This window comes from Amphiura filiformis, chromosome 14 (genome assembly GCF_039555335.1).
Source record: "Amphiura filiformis chromosome 14, Afil_fr2py, whole genome shotgun sequence".
NCBI classification, from domain to species: Eukaryota; Metazoa; Echinodermata; class Ophiuroidea; order Amphilepidida; family Amphiuridae; genus Amphiura; species Amphiura filiformis.
Genome location: NC_092641.1, coordinates 45465657 through 45490296, shown reverse-complemented (window position 1 = coordinate 45490296; position 24640 = coordinate 45465657). Strand labels below are relative to the sequence as shown.

General features: G+C 34.8%; 2 protein-coding genes across 7 annotated transcripts in view; one reads left to right on the top strand and one right to left on the bottom strand.

Annotated features, from left to right (window-relative positions):
• LOC140170180 (neurotrimin-like) overlaps nucleotides 1-5365 on the top strand; it is a 116245-nt gene extending 110880 nt beyond the window's left edge. For all 4 annotated transcript variants that reach the window (XM_072193509.1, XM_072193507.1, XM_072193508.1 and 1 more), the window contains 3 exons: nucleotides 1257-1277; nucleotides 3469-3596; nucleotides 4546-5365. In XM_072193509.1, the coding sequence (XP_072049610.1) occupies nucleotides 1257-1277; nucleotides 3469-3590 (143 nt within the window). In that variant the 3' untranslated portion in view covers nucleotides 3591-3596; nucleotides 4546-5365. The remainder of the gene's footprint in view (nucleotides 1-1256; nucleotides 1278-3468; nucleotides 3597-4545) is intronic.
• Nucleotides 5366-22193: 16828 nt separating this feature from the next.
• LOC140170179 (neurotrimin-like) overlaps nucleotides 22194-24640 on the bottom strand; it is a 107307-nt gene continuing 104860 nt past the window's right edge. For all 3 annotated transcript variants that reach the window (XM_072193503.1, XM_072193504.1, XM_072193505.1), the window contains one exon: nucleotides 22194-24470. The gene's annotated coding sequence lies outside the window, so the exon portion shown is untranslated. The remainder of the gene's footprint in view (nucleotides 24471-24640) is intronic.

Sequence of the window (24640 nt, the reverse complement as noted above, 5' to 3'; positions counted from 1 at the left end):
AACTTTTTACACTGTTTAAAACGGTCTCTTTTTTACATAATTAACCATTGTGACTGTACGCAATGACGAGTGACGCTATAATTTGGTCCATATGTGTAAAACAAATACGGCTACCCATACCCTATTTACACCTTTGCATTTTGTCAAATAGTTTTCTATTTATTTAAAAATGTATTAAGGGGGAACTTATAAGTTGTGGACCCTATACTATAGTTAAAGATATAAACTCAATGTTTTGACCATAACTGTTGAATATTAAGTATATTACTGGTATGTTATGGGTAATTTAGCAGCAGACACAGTAAGTCTTTTCAAAGTGTCAATTCTGGTCTATAATACTTTCTGGTTTATATTGTCAGATTTGATTGGCATGTTCACTTTATGAGTTGGAGGTGTGAAAAACACTTTTTGTGTTGTTGCGAAATCAAAACGCAGGGGCTGTGTGATTTTTATAAGTTGGCGGCAAATTATTTCATTATGATTGGTTACTTGTGATGTAATCCAACCAGAAACGGAATTCACTATAATTAAAGACAGAGATTAAAATTTTTATCGTGTCTGATGTCACTGTCAATTATGATTCTTGATTGGTTTACACAGGTTAATAGCCCGTAAAAGGAAAACCGATCTATCTGGTGCTGATCGGAGAAAAGGAATATCAGCAAATGGCGAAAAATTACGTACTTTTACAAGGCAAAAAACAGCCTTGCTAGGCAGTGTTGACATGGTGCCTTCGCGAAAGAAGGTTTCCTACTATAAAGACCTAACTTTTGAGAGGGTTTGCATGTTTAAAGGTGCAAAATTAACAATACGGTGCCCGGTTATACCGCCGCGTTCAGCAAGTCATCATCACGACACTTGTAAACAAACCCCGCTCGAGTTATATTGACAGATGACGTCAGACGCGATTTTTTTCTCTATCTTTGATAGGAATTACAGTTACGATATTCAAGCATTATAACAGATTTAATTTAATTTGGGAAACAAATAAAAAAAATTAAAAAAAGAAAAAAAACTTCAAAAGGCAAAATGATTGTAATAATTAATAATTGTATAATTAATGTCAGTTTTAAAGTATCCCTTTGTTTGTTTTTCCCTGGAATAAAATTCTGTTATATAAAATATTAGTCACTCGTTGCCAAGCTCTTTCAAGTAAAAGGTAACAATACTTGCTTCATCTTGTGAGAACAATCAATCTTAGAACAAAAGTATATCAATATAAATTACTATGTATTTTCCTTTATTGCTTTATACAGACAATTTCCCGGACACGTTAGGTTAGTTGATTCATTTGTATTGTTATAAAATGATATCATTTAAAGCCAAATTTTAACATTTCCATAAGAAATGGATTTGTATTTTGGTCCTCTAGGTCGGTCCTTTTGTGTTTGACCATCACGTACGACCTGTACGTACAGTGTAGTGAGCATCGCCAATGTGTTTGACTAATAATTGATCGTCGTTTTATTTAAAATCTTTGCATGAGATGTTAATTTATTCAATACATTACAATCGTGTAAAAATCTTAATTTTGAAAAAAAAAATGAGGGCGTCCTCCTTAGCAAATGTTACAATATGGCTTTAAATCAAATAAATTTGACACTATTTTCATCTGGTTAACTATAAATAATGAAATCATTGCAAAATTACGAACCAAAAGTTAGCTGAGTATCGTTGTGCAGTTTGAAAATTGCTCAATAAAATACAATTAGATGTACTCCGCTTTTAAGAAAATAGTTGTGAGACGTCGGACGTTAAATATCAACTTTTGCACCCAAATAACGCATTTGACTTTGGAAGTTGGCAAACACCTGTTTTATCGATATGGGTAATACCTAGTATCTTGTATAACTTGTGCCGAGTTTGGTGTGTGCATGTAAAATTATATTAGGAAGCTGTGATTCTGTTATAAATTGTCGGATGAGTACGAGAAAATCGTATGTCAAAAGTGGGCTCTTTGCTTGGCATTATTCTGCACTCAGATGTGATTGAGGTACCGTATTATTGTTTATGGAATAAAGTTACTACAAAATAGTGAATACCCAGTCGAAAAAAATCACAAGGTTTTGAATAAAATCTTTTACTGGAACTTAGTTTTACAACTTGTTACGTTACGTCCGGTCATACATTATACTTTATCAGGCAACTGACCCGCTACGTTGGGCCGACCCGCTGGGTCGGTCTTCAAGTACTCTCTAAATGTGAAAGAGTGAAAAATCACTCAAAAAGAGTGAAATCTCACTCTTTCAAAGAGCCATCTGAGTGACAACTCTTTTAGAGTGAAGCTCACTCTCAAGAAAAAGTGACAAAAAAATCAGAAAAGAGCATTTATGTATGTATTTATTTATTTATTTATTCATTTAGGCCTATTTTATATACAAGAATATCACAGCAGTTCATAACAGCTACTATGTGCTTTAAATTGTTGTGAGGCTAGGCCCCAGGTTAGGGTAGGGCCCGGTCTGACTAGGAATATTGAACTGGTCTAAAGCTTAAGCACATACACAATGTGTCGAACTTCAGTGTGGGATGAATGATGGATGAAAACTATGGATTTAGTGAAGCTAATAGTCAAACTGTTCAATGGTGAGTATACACTTAGGTGTAGGACATAACACTTGGCAAATACCATGTTTACGGTCACAGTCTGGAGAAGCGTGATGCGGCGTAACCTACATAAGCTTACATATGCGTACATGTAAACCGGCACTGGGCCGGTAACAAACTGCTCACATATGACTTGAGCTTACTGCCGCCGTTGTCTCCAGACCAAGTGTATGGGGATACTTGCTACGAGTTATGACCTACACATAAATGTAATCACTATTGAGTATGCTGTCTATTTCTTCATCAAATCCGCTTTCTTTTCGCCATTCATTCACACACTGTTCGCCAATTTGGTTCAACAAACATCAGCCGATTTTCGGCGCTTCTGATTGGCTGACAGTTCACTCCAAGAAAGAGTGAGATTTTGCGCCACTTTTGAGCGAGTGAGGCTCACTCGAAATCGCGAGTGAAATTATGTGAACTGTTTTCACTCTTTTAGAGTTAAAACCCACTCTTTTAGATCTAACTTAAATTCACTCTGAAATTCAGAGTGGTTTTTCACTCTTTTACATTTAGAGAGTATCACATGACCAGCCGAGTCAGTTCCCTGGTTAAGTCTGATGGTATGATCAGACGCAATGTAGCAAGTTATATAAGCAAGTTCCAGTAAAAGATTGTATTCAAAACGTTGTGATTTTATCGACACTGCGAATATTCACCATTTTGAAGTAACTTTATATAAACAATTAACACGGTACATCAGTCACATCTGAGTGCCGAATGCAAAACATTGTGATAAAGATAGTGCAGTTTTAAGAACTATTCGACACCAGACTCATTTGCTTGAGTTGGGTCATATTTTGTCCACTTCTAAAGATAAGCTTTGTATTAATTATTTCTGGTTTTCTTTGCTTTTTTCAGAGTTAGTAAAATGTTGGCCAGAAGATAATTGTATTCCAAGGAGCAGTGCAAGTCATAATACAGCTCATTTATGTCTAAATCTTTCGTTAGTTGTCGTTTTTATAAGAGTACTCTTTCTTTGACTTGAGGTAAGATGGTTGATAACTAAAGAAAGTAGAAATAAGATGACGAAAAACGCTGTTCTCAAGTTTTAAGAAATTGGGGAAACAATTGTATTTCAAAATTTTTGCAAAATATTTACAAATTTTGGTGATTCAAAAAAAAATGTTGCACAAAAAAGGCCCGACTGACCGACCAATCTTGAAAAGGGCATCCGCATGTAGAACAGGGTTTTTCGTTGCTTAAGAGGGAAAAAAACAGTTGTTCTTTAAATAAACACAATTTTACTTTGTTAAAATGATGAAAATGAGCTAAGCCACCATCTCAATATACTTATATTATCGTCGTTGAGTAGGAAAAACCTCCTGCGACTTGCGACCCTTTACCATTTTTAAAAACAAAACTGCTAAGTAGTTTTGCTTTAAACATGTTGCAGGGCAACGACACATATGAAGTGTTTCCTGCCTAACGACGCTATTAAACGATTAATATGTAAAATATTATGTTAAAGGTATGTAAATATTGCGTTGTCCGTGGCTATTAAACTAACAACTGTTTGGAAATACACAACTTGTGTAAAATTTTACCCAACTTTTTGGAAGCATTACAACGATTAATATGTAAAATATTATGTTAAAGGTATGTAAATATTGCGTTGTCCGTGTCCATTGTCTAGGGCAATGACGTCATGTTTACTTGTGCTTAATTATTGTCAGCCTTCATTGTATTACTTGGATGTCATTACACTGAACAATTTGGGCTTCCGTGAATTTTGAATATCGCGTGTTGAGAGACGGCTGTATTATTTCGTTTTTATTGTTAATATGAGTTTGTTTCATATAAAACCACGTAATTCGACATCTTTTAAACATTGTTCACCTGGATCATTTTTGTGAGATCCTAGAGAATGGCCCAGGACATCATTAAATAATCATTTGTCATTGATTAAGATGTTTGTTTCTGTATTTTTATTTCCAGAATAGGCTATATCTATTACTTTCATTGTCATCTAGTCACTATAGAATCACCATTCGCCACATTTAATGGAAGCATTGGTTGTTTAACATTACGCTACAGTCGACGTAAACAATTTCCACATTTTACCATCATTTTGGCTGAAAAAAGAAGTAATATTATTCAACCATACTCTGCCGAAAACATACTTCCTGTTACCACCTGTCTATATCTGACACTGGCGTCTAACGAAGATCATTTTATGCAAGTAATGTCATCAGATGCGATTGATTTCCTATTTGGGTCATAACTGCCTCTGACTGTAATTGTGTCGTCTAAAGGGAAAGGGAAAGAAATTTTTTTTCGGAGAAATGAAGCTGTCAAGAAAATTTACTAAAAACATTGAGAAACCTGTAACGCAATGAAGGAATTTTTCAACATTTTCAAAAGGCAGGCTAGCTGGGATAAAACGCAATTCTGTTGCCTGTGAAAATCTATTTTTTATTATGTGACTGGCAAAGTGTCAAAATCAGGATACTTGATGAGATTTTCGGAGCTAGTATTTCGCGACGAGAGTGGTAACATCGTTTGTCGTCGTTACTACTGGATCGTCAGGATCACATTACCCGATTATTTTTCTGAACAAAGTCTATGACCTATTTGTGAGTTCAATTAAGAGGTGGAGCGAACTATGCGGATGGATGATTGGCCCTATTCAGCATGTGTGACCAGGCAGCTACAAAGTCTATTTGTGACCTGCTATCACGTAATGAGCGTAATATCGCAAGTTGGTAGTTTCAAGACATCCTGACTGACTGAGTTGATGTTCTTTATTTGCCGTGTACCTGTACAAGACAGTAATATCAGACAGTCCTTCGTCAATGGCCAATTTACCCCCCATTCACAAAGGACATAATATAGACATACTACTGACTTGAACAGGTGCGTGTAAAACAAATATATACAACACCAAAGCCATGGTGTCTCGAAACTACAAACTTACGACTTTACACTCATTTCCTGGTAGCAGGTCACATTTGAATAGATAACGGGACAATTTTTTACCGGTGGAAAATGTGTGTTTTTCATATCAAAAACAAAAAGTTTTAGTTTCAAAATATAGAGATGATACTTGCTTCCCGAATAGGATATCCTAATTACGTCACTAATATAGCTATGGAGATGGCAAAAATAATGTTCAGCTAATTTGTTTATAGTTTTATCCAATTATTTGTCTGATTGAAAGTTCTGACCAAGTGTGCTGTAATTGATTACCTTTCTCAAACGTCAGTAATAAACATTAAAATATACTAACAATATAAACCTTCGTGTATAACACATCAAAGTGGAATCGCCATGATCGTACTTTGTTATCGATAGTCACCACTGTAAGTATTTGAAAAATTTCAACGACATTCCTCGGGGAAAAATGTTTCGACACCTTAAAGGAACACCTTAATACCATGCATTAGAACCTACCGCCTGTAGCCGCACAATGTTGATTAGATCGACATTGATAAAGAAGCTCACCTGAAATTTTCGGTCGTTAAGACTACAACCTTCTTCTTGATCGATTTGACGACTCTTGACTTGTGATGTCAGAACTGGATCGTAGACTCTTGCTAAGTTGTAGAGCACACCTGGTCCTTATTCAAAGAAGGTTGATTGTCCCGGATGTGGATGGCCTCTTTGACTCCTCTTTCGAAGTACCATTCTGCTGATCATTCTGCTGATCATTCTGTTGAAGAAGGTTGTAGTCTTAACAACCGAACATTTCAGGTGAGCAACTTTATGTGTGGTGAACAAAAGTTAAAGTTTTCATTTATTTGATTACCAAGACAGATGAACTTTTATGATAGTTTAGATCGATATTGTCCTTGTTGGACCCATCAACATTGATTAGTAGAAGGGGTAGTAGGGAGAAATGTCATGAATGTGGCTTCAAGAAGGGTTCAAGCTAACGGTTAGTAAAGCAAATAACAGAGCTTTAGCATTATGTGTCCGAGGATTTTGTCGAGGAATGTGACTCTTAAAATGTTTCCTTAAAACAGTAATTTACCATCATTAGAAACATTTACGCGGCCTAAATATTATGTTACCAAAGAGGATTGTGGTGAATTTGTTGTTAATGTAAGGCTATACCAGAGAAATATTTATTTACCCAAGTAAATTCATATTGTAATACAGTAAAATGCTAATAGACATTAATGAGATAACACGGTATATTCATAAAAGTATTGCTTTCATGTAAGGGCTATATATCGTGGCAAAAATCATATACTGACGAATGACTCACAATTATAAACCGTCCGTGTGGTCTATTTACAGTGCAAAGCCATTTTCCATTTTGGTCGCTACTGAGCTCGTCTAATCGCTTAATGCGCTCCGTATGGTTATATAAGGACCATTTATAGTAATATAGTTTCGACACTATGCAGAAATTTAATTATTACACGTCATTTAAATATACGTAAATAAATATAGCATATTCCGCTAAGGCAACAAACAAATGTATTTCCTGTAGGTCGTGCGCATTTCGTTTTTTAGGTAATTTTATCTTCTTTTTTATTTGAGAAATGCAGAAACATAAAAGCATGAGGAAATTCCTAAATATCCAATGAAAACGAATTTATAATTTGTTTTATTAATGTTGTAACTGTTGGTCAGTGCTGGCCTTATTTGCAATTCCACCAACTTCATACATGTTTTTGTATTATTTTATGTTTTGATGTGTGATTTTGTTTTATTTTGCTTTTGAGAAATAAAAATTCATTCATTCATTTTCTAAAACGTTCAATTTTCATATATAACCTATTCTGCAATGATTTGATAGATACATAATTGTCATTTTAGGCATATGGTACTACACATCCTGATTTAAAACAAAATACAAAAATGCATTTCTCATTTGTGGTGCGATCAAGCAAAATCAGTATGAAGTCGGACATATTCAATTGTTAGTTTCTTAGAGGATTATACACAGCATTTGCGAAGCTACATTTTGCAGAACACCCCATTGAAGCAGTTAAAGAATTTCCAAACAATAGGAAACAAAAGGAAATACTTCATTTGTGTGACTGTATCTCAAAATCAGCATTTCCGACTTGCAACTGATTTTGCTCGATGATGTCACGTTTAGGTTTTCAGATCACCTGCAGGAAACAAGCTTTGCTTTTTTTTATCAAACAATAGTAATATCAAGTTAAATGTAATTAAGAAATAAAGGGTAATACATTATCCTTTACACGAAAATAATGTGTCCGAGGCAGTAAAGTCGTAAATAATGGGTGAGGCGCAGCCGAATCCATTATTTAAACGTTTTTACTGCCATATATCACATTTTTTGCACAAATATTTCAAGTTGTTTACCTCAAGGTGGAGCGCCTACGCGTAGCCAAAGCGTAAGTGACAGAACGCAGAACGCGTAGAGTGCGTAACGACGCTAATATACTGCAACGCGCTTTGCTGTGCGCTGTGATGCGAGTAGAACATAAAGTTCGTTGCCCTGGCAACTTTATTGCTAATTAATGGTCTTTCACGTGACGCGTTTCAAAAAATCACAGTGCGCGATTTTGAATAATGGGTCGTGGGGGTAATATAATTTCAAATAATGGTAGCACTGCAAGAATCGATGATCATAATGAAAGTCAAACCAGGTATTGAACCAGGGAGTGACAAGTCCCAATTATAATATACATACACTATATACAACGATATTTGAATCAGAATTATATGACTCTAAAGAATTTATGAATATGTAATAGATGATGACGGGTGATAAATGGCGTCTTTCAGTTTACATCCATGTTACCCTAACATCAAAGCAACGCCGACATTTAGGGTTACGCATGTATAGTTTTTCTTTACGACATCTATGCATAGTTTTGTATACCGTAAAACCTCGTCTACAAGCATATAGAGTGTTTTGATGAAAGCTAAATTAATACGATACATGCGTAAATTTGACAATACAATAGATTGGTCTTACAATAATTCTTGTTTGTATATTCTTGGATCTGTAATTTATTTCCTCAAATTCCATAATGGCACCTGGATTAATTTAGCTTTTCTCAGAAGCACTCTATATGCTTGTAGACGAGGTTTTACGGAATTTTATTAGTATTGGGGTATATTTTAAGGTCGTTTATACTTTACGTGTGCCAAATATATAAAAATAATTTTCTCAAACTTGAAGCTTCATTTGTACATAAATCTGTTTTGCGTGATTCAAACCTTCATTAGGGTTGTGCTTATTAAAGGTCTTTTTTGACTAGCTTGCCTCGTTACTGGACTATTCTAGAAAATAAACAGGCGCACTCTTGAGAAGGGCTCACAAAACATACAATTGGTTAATAACACTCCTTTTGTGGGATACGCCCAATCTTAATTATAATTATGGATTTGGGTTCCCAGCAAAATCATGTTTTGATAAGATCCTGAATAAGATGTGAAATTTTGATAACTTTTGCTTGAGTTTAGCAGATATTTTTAATCAGTATGCTTCGGCAATATTTATAAACCCGTATTTATAAATGCGCACGTGTCCACCTCCGCGCTGCCATTACAGCTTGTAGACTGTAAGTCTCGAAGTGTCCTTCTTCATTGTGGGTGGTCTCCCTGTACATTTGAATGCAATAGTGGCATACAACACGAGACTACTATGCAGCAAAATTGTCTATTTTGTTCAACTTTTTATTATATTATAAACATTTTCGTCGATAAATATTTTCAAAAAATGTTATTTTTTATAACATATTACAAATTCGGAATCCAACATGTGTAATAATTTTGCTATTCAATTAATGCATAAATTTGATAATATTTATATAAAGAGTTCTTATCCTTTTTAATGGCATAATGATTTGGTCGCGCTTGCTGGTCTTGGTATGTGGTACCCATGGGTCACGTGCGTATTTATACGTTTTTATAAATATAGTCGAAGGTAGCTGTTCATCTGCTTTCTCCCAAAGTGAAATGAAGTATCTGCCTGTAATTGATAAAGTAGACACTTCGTTTCTCCTTGGTAGGGCATGCAGATTTACATTAGTTTAATTTGAAAAGGGTGTATAGATTAATTCAATATTGTATTGCTTTTAACAAATGTATATATCAATGGTATGTAATATATTACCACATGAGAAGGATGTGAATATTAATCATGCAATATTGTTAATACAGTGTTTATGATATAAAATCTTTTTCATATTTTTACAAGAACTTTGAAGTTGTGTTGTGTTTGTGTTTTGTGGAGTACAAACAAGCCCCCTATTGTTTTTATTAGTGGTGAATGTTAAATTATATATTAGCCCCGTAAAGAGAGCAGGGCTTCAAGAATCAGAAAAATTACAGGGTACATATTATACAGAACAAACTGCCAATTCATAGAATTATTGTTATAAACAGCCCGTCACCCATGTGAGGCTCTCCTAAATATGATTTAGAGCTCAATTCGATTACCAAGATCTTTCTTGTGGTGTAGTGACCATAGGCATTGTTAAATAAACTTTTTACGACTATTACTATGCAACTAGAAAGATCTTCGTATTCCACATTATATGAGCCGTGTAATTAGCCCATGTCGATTGTAATCTTACACAAAAGCTATTCGCTAAGCGCTGTCTGTATCACGGAATAAAGTATTGCAAGAAATATAATTGAATGCCGTAAATAACGAAGATATTCGCGTAACTTTAACTTAAGGCATTACCTTAATCCATTTCGCATGCGTCCATCTCCCAAAAGCTCACACAAAACATATCAAAAGTCCCCAAATTTTGTCAAATCTTGCTAAAAGCATAACCATAACCAGAAAAAAGTATAGTTTGACCTATCACCGATGTACATTTCTTGAGTTATAGGAGAAAAGGCCAAAATTTGGACTCCATTTTCCCATTATATTCCGTTATCCATACCCCCATACCCCCGTGGAATTCTTTCTAGTGGCGTAGTGACCGTAAGAATTATTAAATAAACTTTTTACAACTATCACTACACCGGAAGAAATGGAATTAGGACTCGGGACAAGAAATACAAATTTCACTGATTTTGATAAACATATCTCATATTGTTCCGCTTGCAAAAGCATTTTCTATACTTTTTATTAAAATAAAAAGTATAGTTTGCCATATCTCAGGTCAGGTGGTTTTTTACCTTGGTAATATGGCAAAGAAGATCAAATCCCTATTTTGTGGTGTTACCTATGTAACAAAGCATCCAAAACAATACAACCTTTATCATATCGATTAATAAATTTCGCTAAATAATGGGAGGGGGACCATTGGTACCCATGCTAATTTCAAATATCCCAAGAGTCATTCAATCACCAACTACAGACAATCGCACGAATCACAGAAAATTGTGGGTCCCATGGAACCCCTTTACCTACTTCAGCGTTAATGAAGTGTTCGTTATAAAATAAGTGCCCGTATTCACACATTTGCCATATTTATGGTGAACGCTTCACTTATGGCCAGAGTAATGGAAGACACAATCCTCCACTCCCGAATTTGAGATTTCTTGATATTTATCTAAGATGTACTCTTTCACTTGAAACTGATAAAATACAACTCGCTAATATTTACTCGTATTTTTGCTTGATTTATTTCTCTCTTTTCAACTCTAAAAAGTCACATGGCTCAAGACAGCTTAGTAAATTGGCGGGAAATTATGAATCAGATATGCGCGAATGCGAAATATTGCGATTACGCGCGCGATTCGCGTCGCGTGACGCGGCGAATCTCTGCGCGTATGTCCAACGCAGTCAAGGCGCACTCGGTATGTTGTTAACGCCAGAAAATGTGGTGTAAACAAAACAAAAAATTGCAGTCAAAATGCCTCTTAGATTTTTTAATTATTTTACTGAAGGCAGACATTATAGATTCATTGGTGCAAAAAGATGTATATTTAGACCATGCACCAGATACAGCTTTTACAAGCGCGAATTTTGACATTTTTTTACTAAAACGTCGATTTCTCATATTTCACTTTTGACAATATTGCACGATTTTTGTGACAAGACAACTCGAAAAATATGCAAGCAAAAGGTAAACTTTTTGCACTATTGTTTAGAGTACATCAAAGTCTATGGAAGGGTTTTTTTTTGTGCAAGTTTTAGCTTAAGGGCTGGGGTATGAACGTTTGGACAGTATTTATTTTGGGACATCAGAGCACATCAGACATATCGAATTGCATTCTGAATACGAAGAATGTCATTCTGATATCAAATAATTTTCATTTTTTGAAATTCACAATTTAATACACATTTTATGGCAAATCATTAAAATTGATATTTTTGATATTTAACAGTACTTGAAGTAAACTTTATAAATCTGATGATTTATACTTAAAGTGTATGTAGGTGGGATGAAAAGCCGACGATCAATTGAAAATTTTGACCTCTCGTATTGAAGATATGGATTTTTTTCCCAAAACACAAAAAAAAATTAGGTCTTTTTGGGAAAAAATCCATATGTTCAATATGAAAGGTCAAAATTTTCAATTGACTGTCGGCTTTTCCTCCCTGCTACATACACTTTAAGAATATATCATTAGATTTATATAATTTACTTCGAGGACTGTTATATATCAAAATTTGAAAAATATCAAATTTTTATAATTTGTCATAAAATTTGTATTATATTGTGATTTTCAAAAATGAAAATTATTTGATATCAGAAGACATGCTTCGTATTCAGAATGTAATTCGATAGGTCCGAGGTGCTCTCATGTCCCACAAAAAATACTGTCGAAACGCAATAAACGCTCATTTTAGATCCCTTAATAGAGTGACAAAATTGCCTTTTTCACATGTTTGTTTCAATATTTCGAAAAAACCTTCCCTAAGTTCATGTCTCTTCTTCATGAAAAGCTAACTGATTTTTTTTTTACTCCGAGCGGATTTTTTTCTAAGTTGTCACAAAAAAATTGGGGTAAAAAAGTGAATTTTTGTGATTTTTCAAAAACTCGAGATTTGTGAACAAGTGTGATGTCACCATGGAATTCCTTGCCTCATTTCCTTTCCAAAAATGTATAGTTTTATATACTTTGGACATACAATTCAGAAATAATGATGCTCGAAAAGGTTCATGTTCTCTCCCATTACTCTGGCCTTAGGTTCATTATTCCCCTTATTATTATTCATTGAAACACATTTCAGTGGGGCCAATAAACATCGTACCATTTTTAAGGTTTATATTATGTTTAAAAATATTAAGTTACATTACGTTGTAAAAAGCCATAGTGTACGATAGATATACGGCACGATTTAGGATTAGAATTTTTTGCTCTGTTTTGAAAACAGAGCGAAAAACAGAGCAGAATATAAACAGGGGAGAATATTTGACAGCTCACTCGTCTTACTACAATACCCTGCAGTTGGTGATGATAATTAATTTCATGCAATACTCCGAAAAAATTGACTGATGCCTGTAAAGCAACACATAGGCTTAACGTGACCTAGGTAGATACAAGACCAAACATTACACAAAGCAACACATAGGCTTAACGTGTCCTAGATAGATACAAGACCAAACGTTACACACACACCCCCACACACACCACTGTATGCATATTAACCCCACCAACAGAGGGCAGCATCCTCTCTGTTTCGCGCTCTATTCATAAATAGAGCGGATTTTTCTTATCCTAAATCGTGCCATAGATGGTACGATAATATGAGTGTCAATCAATAGCTTCTACTCCCGCTCTTATAGCTTCCGCTCTTATACATTGGAATGTTACCTACAAATGAGGTCAAATGTATATTGATACTTTCCCAGAATACTTTTGCCCAAAATAAAATTGACACACCGGAAATGCTAAAAAAATATTTACATGAAACTATGCGTATATCCCTCTTCCGAGATTATCTCGATTGTTATGATTATGCTAACATAATTTATTGTAACTAAACCACATAAAATTTTGATGACCAGTACTAAAATTGAATTTTGAATAAAAACATTATACCAGGATCCAGAGCATGATAATATGGTTGGGGACCATCTGTATGAAATGACTTTTAAGTTAGCCTAAGATAGTTAAAAAATAACAAGAAATGTCTTTAAAAAGACAACGCCATGGATGCAGATCATGTTTCATAATTGCAAGTACTTTGAATGCTAGTAAATTTGAATGTTTGGTACAACTATTCGGGTGCGAAATATTGGCATTTATTGGTAAATACCACCAATGGCATAGGAAATACTCTATATTAATTATTTCATAATAGCAATTTCCTAAGTTTCCATCCATAAATAACCACAGAGTATTATCTGTTTACAAAATAAGTGTTTATTTCAGATTTCCAAGTATAGCCATGTTATCAGTATACTGATAAGAGGCCAAATCCAGACCTTCTGGTCATATTTACATTGTTATAGTCAAAACGGATATTTTGTCCTGGTAGTCCCTGGCAACCCAGTCTGCATGTGGCTCAGTCGCAAACATACACGACAGAAACCGGCTGTGAAGGAGCCTATATGCACGTAAACAACTTTAATTCTTATTATAAAATCCGTTTTTGAGTATAATAGGAAAAAACTCAGATACCATGGATGGATACTGACTATATATTTAGAGAACTTTGCCTACTAAGAATTTCATTGAAACATAATGGGATAGGTGGAAAACAATTGGACAAGTATTAATTCAAACGAAAATATCCTATTTTGGTCAAAATTTAACCAATTTGAATATGTTGGGTGTCAATCTGGACTGAAAATGAGCCATTCGCCAGATTTCGTTGATTACAACAAATTTCATCCATAAACAAAAAACTTATTCAGCACATTTCATATCTACCTAAACTCTTGAACAACCTCATCCTTTTTTTTGTTGAAAATTACCACATTTTGAAGGTTATCACAAGAAACTCATGCATATGCAAAATGAAGCAATTCCCTATTGCTAACTTGGTAAAATGCACACTTGTAGCCCAATATCGTACGTCATAGCACCCAGTTTTGGTTTGTTGTTTCAAAATATTGCAATTACACATTAGTTCTCTCAAATATAAAACGCTAAAACCCAAATCTAGAACAATCGAACATAGCTGATCATTATATTTATAAAGATATAGCAAACTTTCCATTATAGAGATTCGACCCAAGATAAATTACACCTAAATTTAGTGTCAACTCAGTATTATACCCGCATGGCGTGAAAAACACCCCACCACCACACTCTTTGAAACTTTCTATTGTTAAATTCTCTTTCTTGGTGTTTAGTTACCAAGTGTAATTTCCATAGCAGGTTTAAAATGAAGGGATGCTATTGCAGAAGCTGACATGTGAGAGTGGAGGCAGGGCTGTTTGAATGACCCTCGTATAATATCAAATTGGTTATTTTTCAAATCTGATTTTTGGTATTTTGTAATGTCCCAACTTACACCTAAATGTTCGATTTTGACATAATGTCATAGTTCAGACAAAAAACCTCAAAAGAAATCTACGTTAAACGGCCTAAATAACCACGTTGGGTTCTTTCACTGATAAAATGAACAGAAACCTTTCCTGACCATTATTTCTAATGTTTTATCAGCATGTTGACTGAAGAATAACAAAATTTATAAATCAATTTGATGGAATTTGTACATTATGGTCTGATTTAAGCATATACAACATAGTCTGGCTACAAACTGTTTTAGCAGGTAAGATGGTTTTGCCCATTCAATTGTATTTTTTTTCGCTGATTAGGGCGAAGATAAATAAAAATAAACAAATACCCAATTTTGATGAAAATGGTCTCAAATTATTGGTTCTGGTATCTCCTTCATCAAAATAACGGTAGGATTTATTGCCAATAACCTATTTTGTAACTTTTGAAACAATAGGTCGTAGATAGGTAAATCTTATTTTTTCTGAATCTTTGTTACTATACAACATAGGTCATTTGGTATAGGTTGGGAAAAAATGGAACAATTTTTACTTTTAACCCCTTGCTCTGCCACCAGGTTAATAGCTCTATTGGTGTAGATTAATCGTCCAGTAAACATACCGGTAAAATCGTTTTTAATGGAATCGTGGAATGACATTATCTGAAATTTAATGAATTCCCAAGAGGATTGCCACGGGACAAATCAGATTCACGATGACTTTAAGTTGCACATTTATCTATAATATTCGATTTAACCGTACATATATTAAAGCGTAGGTTGATAGGCTGAAGCTGTCTGTCAATATGGTATTTAAAACCCCCTAGGGTCCGTGTATAAAGACTGGTAATGTAGATCATACCATTATTAATCGACCCCAGAGATTTCCCTTCATAACCATGAACTTTATATGGAAAGTTCTCTTTTACTGATCTGGTTCGGGCGAGTTTTCTGTATATCATGTCTCTGCTGGCACTGCCTTGCCGATTTTGTAAGCGGCTACTAGTATTACCAGGGCTACGACACTGAAAAATTTGCATAGCAAAATGACCCGTTTCCTCCGCAGCCAATTTGGTTTCGCTCCATCGAAATCAAGCTGTCCACGGAAGAGACTATCCTCCTTTGTGTTTGTTCATTTGTGTATGGAGAGCCGTTTTTGGAGTCTATAATGACTTAGGCTACGCTCTCAGCTAGAGTCCGACGCTGCATTGTACTAGAAATACCTTTTTTGTGACATCGCTGTAGAGCCAACCGGGAACACGTATTCATTTTGAAAATATAGCATTAAAATTAGTATCACCTTTGTGGCCCCCGTGCAGTGGAAAACCTTAATTCTTTCATTAAAAAGAAATTAAAATATAAAAAAATACGGATCCACCTGTGCACCTATAAAATGGGCACATCAATTTGTCTCAAATATGAATGAATTTTAAGAAACATACGGGATATGATGAACCATTGACTTGACGCCATGATAGTAGGATCTATTAGTTGTTTTATATACAATGTATATACCGTATTGTCATAATACCAATATTTGTCATAATATATAATGAGTAATATTTAGCAACGTAAATGTGCAGTTCATATGCACAAACGAATACTGATCTTTATGATATGCAGGTTTTTGTACACCACGTATAACATGTTACATAGGAGGTCATACTGGTTGACCTTCATCTATTGTATTTGTTCATTTGTGTATGGAGAGGAGAAACGCCATTAAAACTCCATCGGTATTAGGGCGTAGTTCAGTGAACTCACCGGATTGCTATTCGAAGTACTTTGATAATACAGATAATATGTATTAATGGGTCGAGGCGATTGCATTGAAAAACCTAATAAATTATTCATAACAGTTACGTAATCAATCGATAGTGCGGACACTTTTCATTTGCAAAATGTAAGGACGTCTGTAGACGGAAGGTATTGGTGAAAAAAATGGGTTAACAATAGAGACTATTTTTTACCCAGGGTGACAGAAAAAGAGGAGAATAATTGTACACAAATGATTAAAATTGTGAATTATACATAAAACTTGTGTGTTTTCATGCTTGTACCTCCTATTACCTTTTTAGTTTGCTCTTCACTTTTTCAAACCATGCAAACAAATTTTAGGGTCAACAAATCACAACTTCCGTCGGCAAACATTTTTCCGTCGGTACATTTACAAGTTGTGCCCCCCCCGTTCCAAAATCCTGGCTACGCCACTGCTTCTCAAGAGTGGGTGTGTTTACATTCTGGAATAGTCCAGTAACGAGACAAATGGGTTACAAGTGGTTTGACTTGTGCATAACAGTATTCTGACAAATTCACTTAATTTTTGGCACACGAAAAAAAAAAAATAATATTTACTAAAACAAGAAAATATACATGTTCCTTTTTGGAGGTCAGCTATTACATTATCTATAGAATAGTATAATAATATCGCTTTATTAAAGAAGTACCATATTATGTCCGAATTGTCACACTTGGGAAATATCCCTCCCATATTTGTAATGATTTTCACTTCGCAATACCAATACCGTAAAACCCCGTCTACAAGCATATAGTGTGCTTCTGATCAAAGCTACATTAATCCAGTCGCCATTATGGAGTTTGAGCAAATAAATTACGGATCCAAGCATATACAAACAAGTATTATTTTAAGACCGATCTATTGTATTGGTATATTAACGCTTGCTTAGAATAAGCTTTTATAAAAAAAACGCTATATATGCTTGTAGACGGGGCTTTACGGTATTCACTGATCCCCAGTTTTACCATTTGTTTATAAACTTACTAGATATTACTAAGCAGGGAAAAGACTCAACGTCATTGATGTACTAATCAATACAATATCAACTGCAAACCACCAAAATTCGTGATCTTTTAGCGTTGGAAAAGAAACCACGTGAATAGAGTGCCCTCTGAAGAATAACTACTCTCTGGTATTACTTAGCTTGACCAATTAATGCAGCTCTCATGAAACGAGGAGATATATGATTTGTATTGATAGTCTATTGATCACAACAACCGCGCTCGCAAAAAAACAATGGAACTGTGTCATGCATGTTATGTGCCTACCATATTTGGCTTAACATCATGTGGGGCGGGGCTATCATAATTGACACAAAGGTCACCTTATATAGTTTTAAAATTATTTGGAGGAGACTAAACAAAATTAACAAGACTCGAGGTCAGAGCGATTAGTAAATTTGGGCGGTTAATCAAACGAGTAGTTATCATCAACACACAGGCATAGTGCTCCAGGTGCAAGTGCCCTGGAGTTCAGGTGTAGTGTAGAAGGTGATTTTAACTCTGAGTATAGAAGCGAATTTTGGAGAAATGTGAGGACAATTTTGATGGAGAAAAAGGGGAGATGAACTTGTTCATCGGACCATCCTCCTATAAGGGGATTTATGAGACCCTGTCTTACTAAGGGGAGTGCACTAACTAAAGGCATTTTCCTGGTGAAATAATACGTTCAAATGAGATCTTAAATGACTAAAGTTAATTGTAAGGTTATCCCTTGGGCTCATTTCATCACCTATCACCTTACCCCGAGCTGGTTGTCGATTAATTTTCCGGGTACCTTAAAGGTGGGTTATCTGATTGGCAGCCTCATCCCCCCACTTCACCCCATCAAAATGCAGATTTTGGTATCAGATGAAAGCTCACATTTTTCTTATTAACATATTGAAATTAGGAGTTCCAAATCGGTATATTTCCGACGAAATTATCAGAAACTGTCAGATTAGTCTAAATTGTAGTATACCACGTTTGAGACTAATGCAGCAGTGTTTTGATGATATATTCGGAAATACACCAATTTGGAACTTCTAATTCCAATATCTAAATAAGAAAAAGAGGATCTGTTACTTGATATCAGTTAATTACCGGTTTATGATGGTTATCATTAATGAAAACACTGTAGACTGGCTGTATCACGCTGTATTATTTCATAAGGAATTTCTTTTTGCATGAATGCTTGAAAGGGACGACATTTGTGACGTGTCATATCAAAAGGAGACACTTTTGGGCATGTTATCAATTTTGAGGTTTTTACATATCTTAAATAAAGAGATGTTTTGCTCTACAACGCCGTTTTCCCCCAAAGAAATCGGACAATCGGCTAAGATATTGAGTTCGTAAGTTATGGTATTATAAAATTGGAAATTGAGATATCGGCTTTTAATAATATTATTGACAATGTTGAGAGTAGGAATTACCTTGAAAAATATCTCAAAAAATACAAGATGCCAGTTATATTCCGGTCTGAAACTATCAGACAATATTTTTAACATTAATAACATCACAAATTCGCAACAAACCCAAATTTTGAAAAAGTCACCCCCAGGCAGATTTTTGGCTAGTTCTCCATTTACAATCCTGCCCAAAAGTGTCTCCTTTTGACATGACACGTCACATTTTATGTTATACATAAGTTTTAAAGAATTTGGTTTTCCAAATATAATCGGGTCACCTTAAACACCCCTTGCACTCAAGCGGAACAGGTGGTCATATTGAATATACAACCTTTTAAATAAGATTCAACACAAAGTCAAAGTTCTTGTAAAAATATGAAATGGATTTTATATCGTAAACACTGTATTAACAATATTTTTATGATTAATAATTATTCACAACCTCCTCATGTGCTAATTTATTACATATCATTGATATACAACTTGTAAAAAGCATATACAATTTTTTAATCTGTACACACTTTTCTAAATAAAACCATTATAAAAGTATTAATACCCTAGTAAAATCACAATTTGGTTCACCTCAAGTTTAGTAGTGACGTCAATGTCTTATCGCGGTTGCGCTGCGAGCGTACCGACAAGCCGCCATTGTATGTTTGTGGTACGCTCTACGAGATTGACCTTAGGCGCGCGATTAAATACTGTAACCACCGAAATAAGCAACTGCGTCACTACTGAACTTGAGACGAACTAATGTATACTTTGTTAGCTACAAGTAGATACTGCATACACTTTGGGAGAAAACCGATTAAAAAATCTGCTGAACAAATTTTCAAACTCAACCAAACGCATAAAAAAAAGAAAATCCAAATTTTTCGTCTTATTCACGATCTTTTCATAAATTTATTTTTCTGAATATCCGATGATTTTGATCGCGATCAGGCTATTCCAGTTGAAATCCAGATACCGCCTTTAAAGCAGTAGCGTACACAGCCCTTTATAAACGGGCGCGCGCCCCGGTTATCAAAAAAGTGGAGAAAAAGAGAAAACAAACGCCTGTTAATTAAACTCATATTTGAGCATTTTGAGTTTTTAAAAATGCAAGTTTTGGCGCGCTTCGGGCGAATTGGTTCCATTTAAGCTTCATTATGTTATATTACGTTTCAGATTTCTTAGTTCATCAAGACATTCGCGCCCTCGGGTGTTGAAGTTCTGTATACGCGCCTGATAATGCTTGACCAAAATCTTGCCTAAGTCTGGTCTCATCAGGACCCAAGCGTATGTCTTTCATAGGGGTTAGCACATTAGCATTCTTCTTAGCCCTTCTCAACAGTGGCGTAGCCAGTGGGGGGGGCAGGGGGGCGTCGGTTAATGTAAGGACGTCTGTAGACGGAAGGTATTGGTGAAAAAAATGGGTTAACAATAGAGACTATTTTTTACCCAGGGTGACAGAAAAAGAGGAGAATAATTGTACACAAATGATTAAAAATTGTGAATTATACATAAAACTTGTGTGTTTTCATGCTTGTACCTCCTATTACCTTTTTATTTTGCTCTTCACTTTTTCAAACCATGCAAACAAATTTTAGGGTCAACAAATCACAACTTCCGTCGGCAAACATTTTTTCCGTCGGTACATTTACAAGTTGTGCCCCCCCCCGTTCCAAAATCCTGCTGCTCAAGAGTGGGTGTGTTTACATTCTGGAATAGTCCAGTAACGAGACAAATGGGTTACAAGTGGTTTGACTTGTGCATAACAGTATTCTGACAAATTCACTTAATTTTTGGCACACGAAAAAAAAAAACATATTTACTAAAACAAGAAAATATACATGTTCCTTTTTTTTTTTCAGCTATTACATTATCTATAGAATAGTATAATAATATCGCTTTATTAAAGAAGTACCATATTATGTCCGAATTGTCACACTTGGGAAATATCCCTCCCATATTTAAGTAATGATTTTCACTTCGCAATACCAATACCGTAAAACCCCGTCTACAAGCATAAAGCATATCCAGTCGCCATTATGGAGTTTGAGCAAATAAATTACGGATCCAAGCATATACAAACAAGTATTATTTTAAGACCGATCTATTGTATTGGTATATTAACGCTTGCTTAGAATAAGCTTTTATAAAAAAAACCGCTATATATGCTTGTAGACGGGGCTTTACGGTATTCACTGATCCCCAGTTTTACCATTTGTTTATAAACTTACTAGATATTACTAAGCAGGGAAAAGACTCAACGTCATTGATGTACTAATCAATACAATATCAACTCGTCGTGATTTTTTTGCATAGTGCCGAATACTACATACGGTATATTACCATAAACAGTCATTGTATAACACGTAGCGTGCCTTAGGATATTCGCCCATTGCGGGGAGCGACAAAGGCACCAACACATTTGCACTGTAAAATATCGACAACTTCGCCCTCTATAGTTAAGGACGGATTATAGTTGTGTTATGTTCGTCAGTATGTGGTTTTCACGATTATTATGTGGTGTGATCAATCAAAATCAGTCTGTAGTGCAGTTTCTTAAAGGATTCTCAACAGCGTTTTCAAAGCTACATTTTGCAGAAAACCCCATTGAATTTAGACAACCAGTTCAAAAGATGTGATCAGTTAAAGAATTTCCAAAACAGTAGGAAACAAAAGGAAATACTTCCTTTGTTTGGCTATATCTAAAAATCAATATTTCAACTTCCGACCGATTTTGCTTGATCACATCACATTATAGCTTTTACATGAAAGCAATATCTTTACGGCTACACCGTGTTACCTCATTAATTTCTTTTGACAGTCGGATTAATTGTGAGAAATGATATGATTTTATATAAAAAAGCGCAAGGCATTAACGTATGGACAACTTAACAACTGTACAACTTAACAACTTATCAACATCCCTTTCATCCCAACCGTGTCGATAATCATGAGGTAAAACGTTACCTAAAATATATAAAATAATCTCGTTTTATGTCTAGTATCTATACCAACTTGTCTTTAAAGCTGAAAGCTCAATCATTTTATTTTAAAAAGACATGCAATGCCGTTTGTTAACTTCAGAATTGTGATCATAGAGGTATTGTGAAAAATATTTTTGGGTAACAAACTGGTTTGGATTACCGTCTCAAAATCAACCGAAATCATTTTATGATCAGCATGTTTTAAAGCCCCGTAAATTGACCATAATAGGTATTTTTAATGGTAAATTACTGTTTTTAAGTTAATATTTTAAGATGCCACCTAATACTAGTGTAAATGTAGTTGAGATCCACAATCCTCGAACAAAATGTAATGCGATCAAGCAAAATCAGTCGGAGCTCGGAAATATTGATTTTGAGATATGGTTTCCTGTGCTTTTGGAAACTCCTTTAATTGCTCATATATATCTTTGGAACTGGTTGTTCAATTGATTGCGGTTTTCTGCAAAATCCAGCTTTGTAAATGATTTTACTATACTATAAGAAACTGAAAATTTAAAAGTTCACAGTTCCGACTGATTTTGCTTGATCGCATCACAAATGTGTTGGGCTACATGCTGAATCTTACTTATTGTTTTACTCACTGTTTATATATATTTACTTCATTGTGTTTTTCAAGCAATGTGTGCATAGCTCGATCCCTCCTTGAAGCCACGTGTGATATGATGAAGCAAAATCAGTCGGAAGTCGGAAATATTGATTTTGAGATATAGCCACACAAAGGAAGTGTTTCTTTATGTTTCCTTTATTAACTCTTTAACTGCTTACATGTTTTGAACTGGTTTCTAAATTCAATGGAGTTTTCTGCAAAATGTATCTTTGCAAATGCTGTTGATAATCCTCTAGGGAACTGAAAATTGAATATGTCCGACTTCAGACTGATTTTGCTTGATCACATCACAAATTTCTCCCCACCACTATTGGTGGGCCCTGCAACGACGATATGGCCCTTAATAACATTGTTGATTTAAATGAAAGGTACTAAAATGTCGCAACACTCTTTCCACAATTGTTGTTGGGTCTTTTTAAATACTTGCTTCTTTTCCCATTTCCCATAATTGGTGAATATCAATAACTCTTTACAAATTACAATCATGACGAATTCAGTTTGAATCTGCTATACACTTATTTATTACTGAAGTTTGAGAAAGGTGGTCAATGAGAACGTGTACAGAACTTCCGACCATACAAATTGAATAAAAAAACATTTAAAACAAATTAGCCGAAACAATTGTTGTCATCTCTTTTACCGTGTACTCCATGTACAAACTACAAATAGCTTCGTTGGCTACGTGCCTGATTTCTTGAGGCAAGTATCTATAGACAGTTATAACACCAGCAAGATTCGACATATTCCTTTATCGACAACCAAACTTGAACTAGAACGCTCTGTTATTGATAAGAGATTTATCTGAAAAACATGTATATAGATCCTCCTGCCTTTACGCGAAATAGCAGATGTATGTGTCACACGATCCAATATGCGAAATATGAGTAATATTAATTTGCCATCGAAGTCGTTATACGGCGTTACACTTTGCTCCGCAAAAAAAACAGACCAGATCCGAACAACTGTTGATGTCTCGTCAAATTCCTTGTTTTCGGGACTACAAGTAACACAGCAACACAAAAATGTTCTTAAAAGTTTATTTAAATCGTTTTAATAACATTTAGATGTCGGGTTATATAAAGATCATAAATAAGTTTATTTAACGTTTTTGTAAAATATTTTGGGCAAACATTTTTGCAAAATATTTAATGAACATTCTTGAATTCTTTTGCATTACGTTTTCAAAAATGTTCTATAAATATTATTAAAACCTTTTTTGTACGCTTTATAATAACCCGACATTTAAATCTTTTCTGTAAAACGTTGTGTGTTTAATGGGAAAAGTGTCGCAGATGTTTTCGTGCTTTAACAACAGCACAACACGTTATCTTTCATAACCTGCCTCTAAACATGTAGAATATGTTTTATTGCGTTTCAGATGCCTTTGCGTGTTAGCATTTTTTATTTTAGTTTCCAGAGATAACCCGTTGACTAGTTTGTAATTCAACCGGGGCGTTTATGATCCAGATAGTATAAGGCATCAGCTTCAGATAAACATGTTCAGATATACAGCTTTGTATGTAGAGCGTGACCTTCGCCCGACGCAATTAATTGTTAATGTTGACAGCTAGTAACAGGTGTCACGTAGGAATCCTCTTTTGGCAGAGTATGGTTGAATAGTATTACTTCCCTTTTCGACTCAAATGATGGTCAAATGTGACAATTTGTTTAAAGAATCTGTAGCGTAATGTGAAATAATCAAGACTTCAATTGAAGGTGGCGTATGGTGTTTCTATGGTGACTAGATGACAATGCAAGTAAGTAGATATTGCTTAGTATGATACATTCTGCAAAATAAAATACAGTAACAAACACTTCAATTAATGATACTATTTTTGATGCTATTTTTGCGCATTCGATATGATTTCACAAACGGTCTAAGTCTAGTTGCTTAAATTATACCTGCTATAAACTTGTTAATTTTGGTCATGACGTGGTTTAATGAATGAACTGTCAG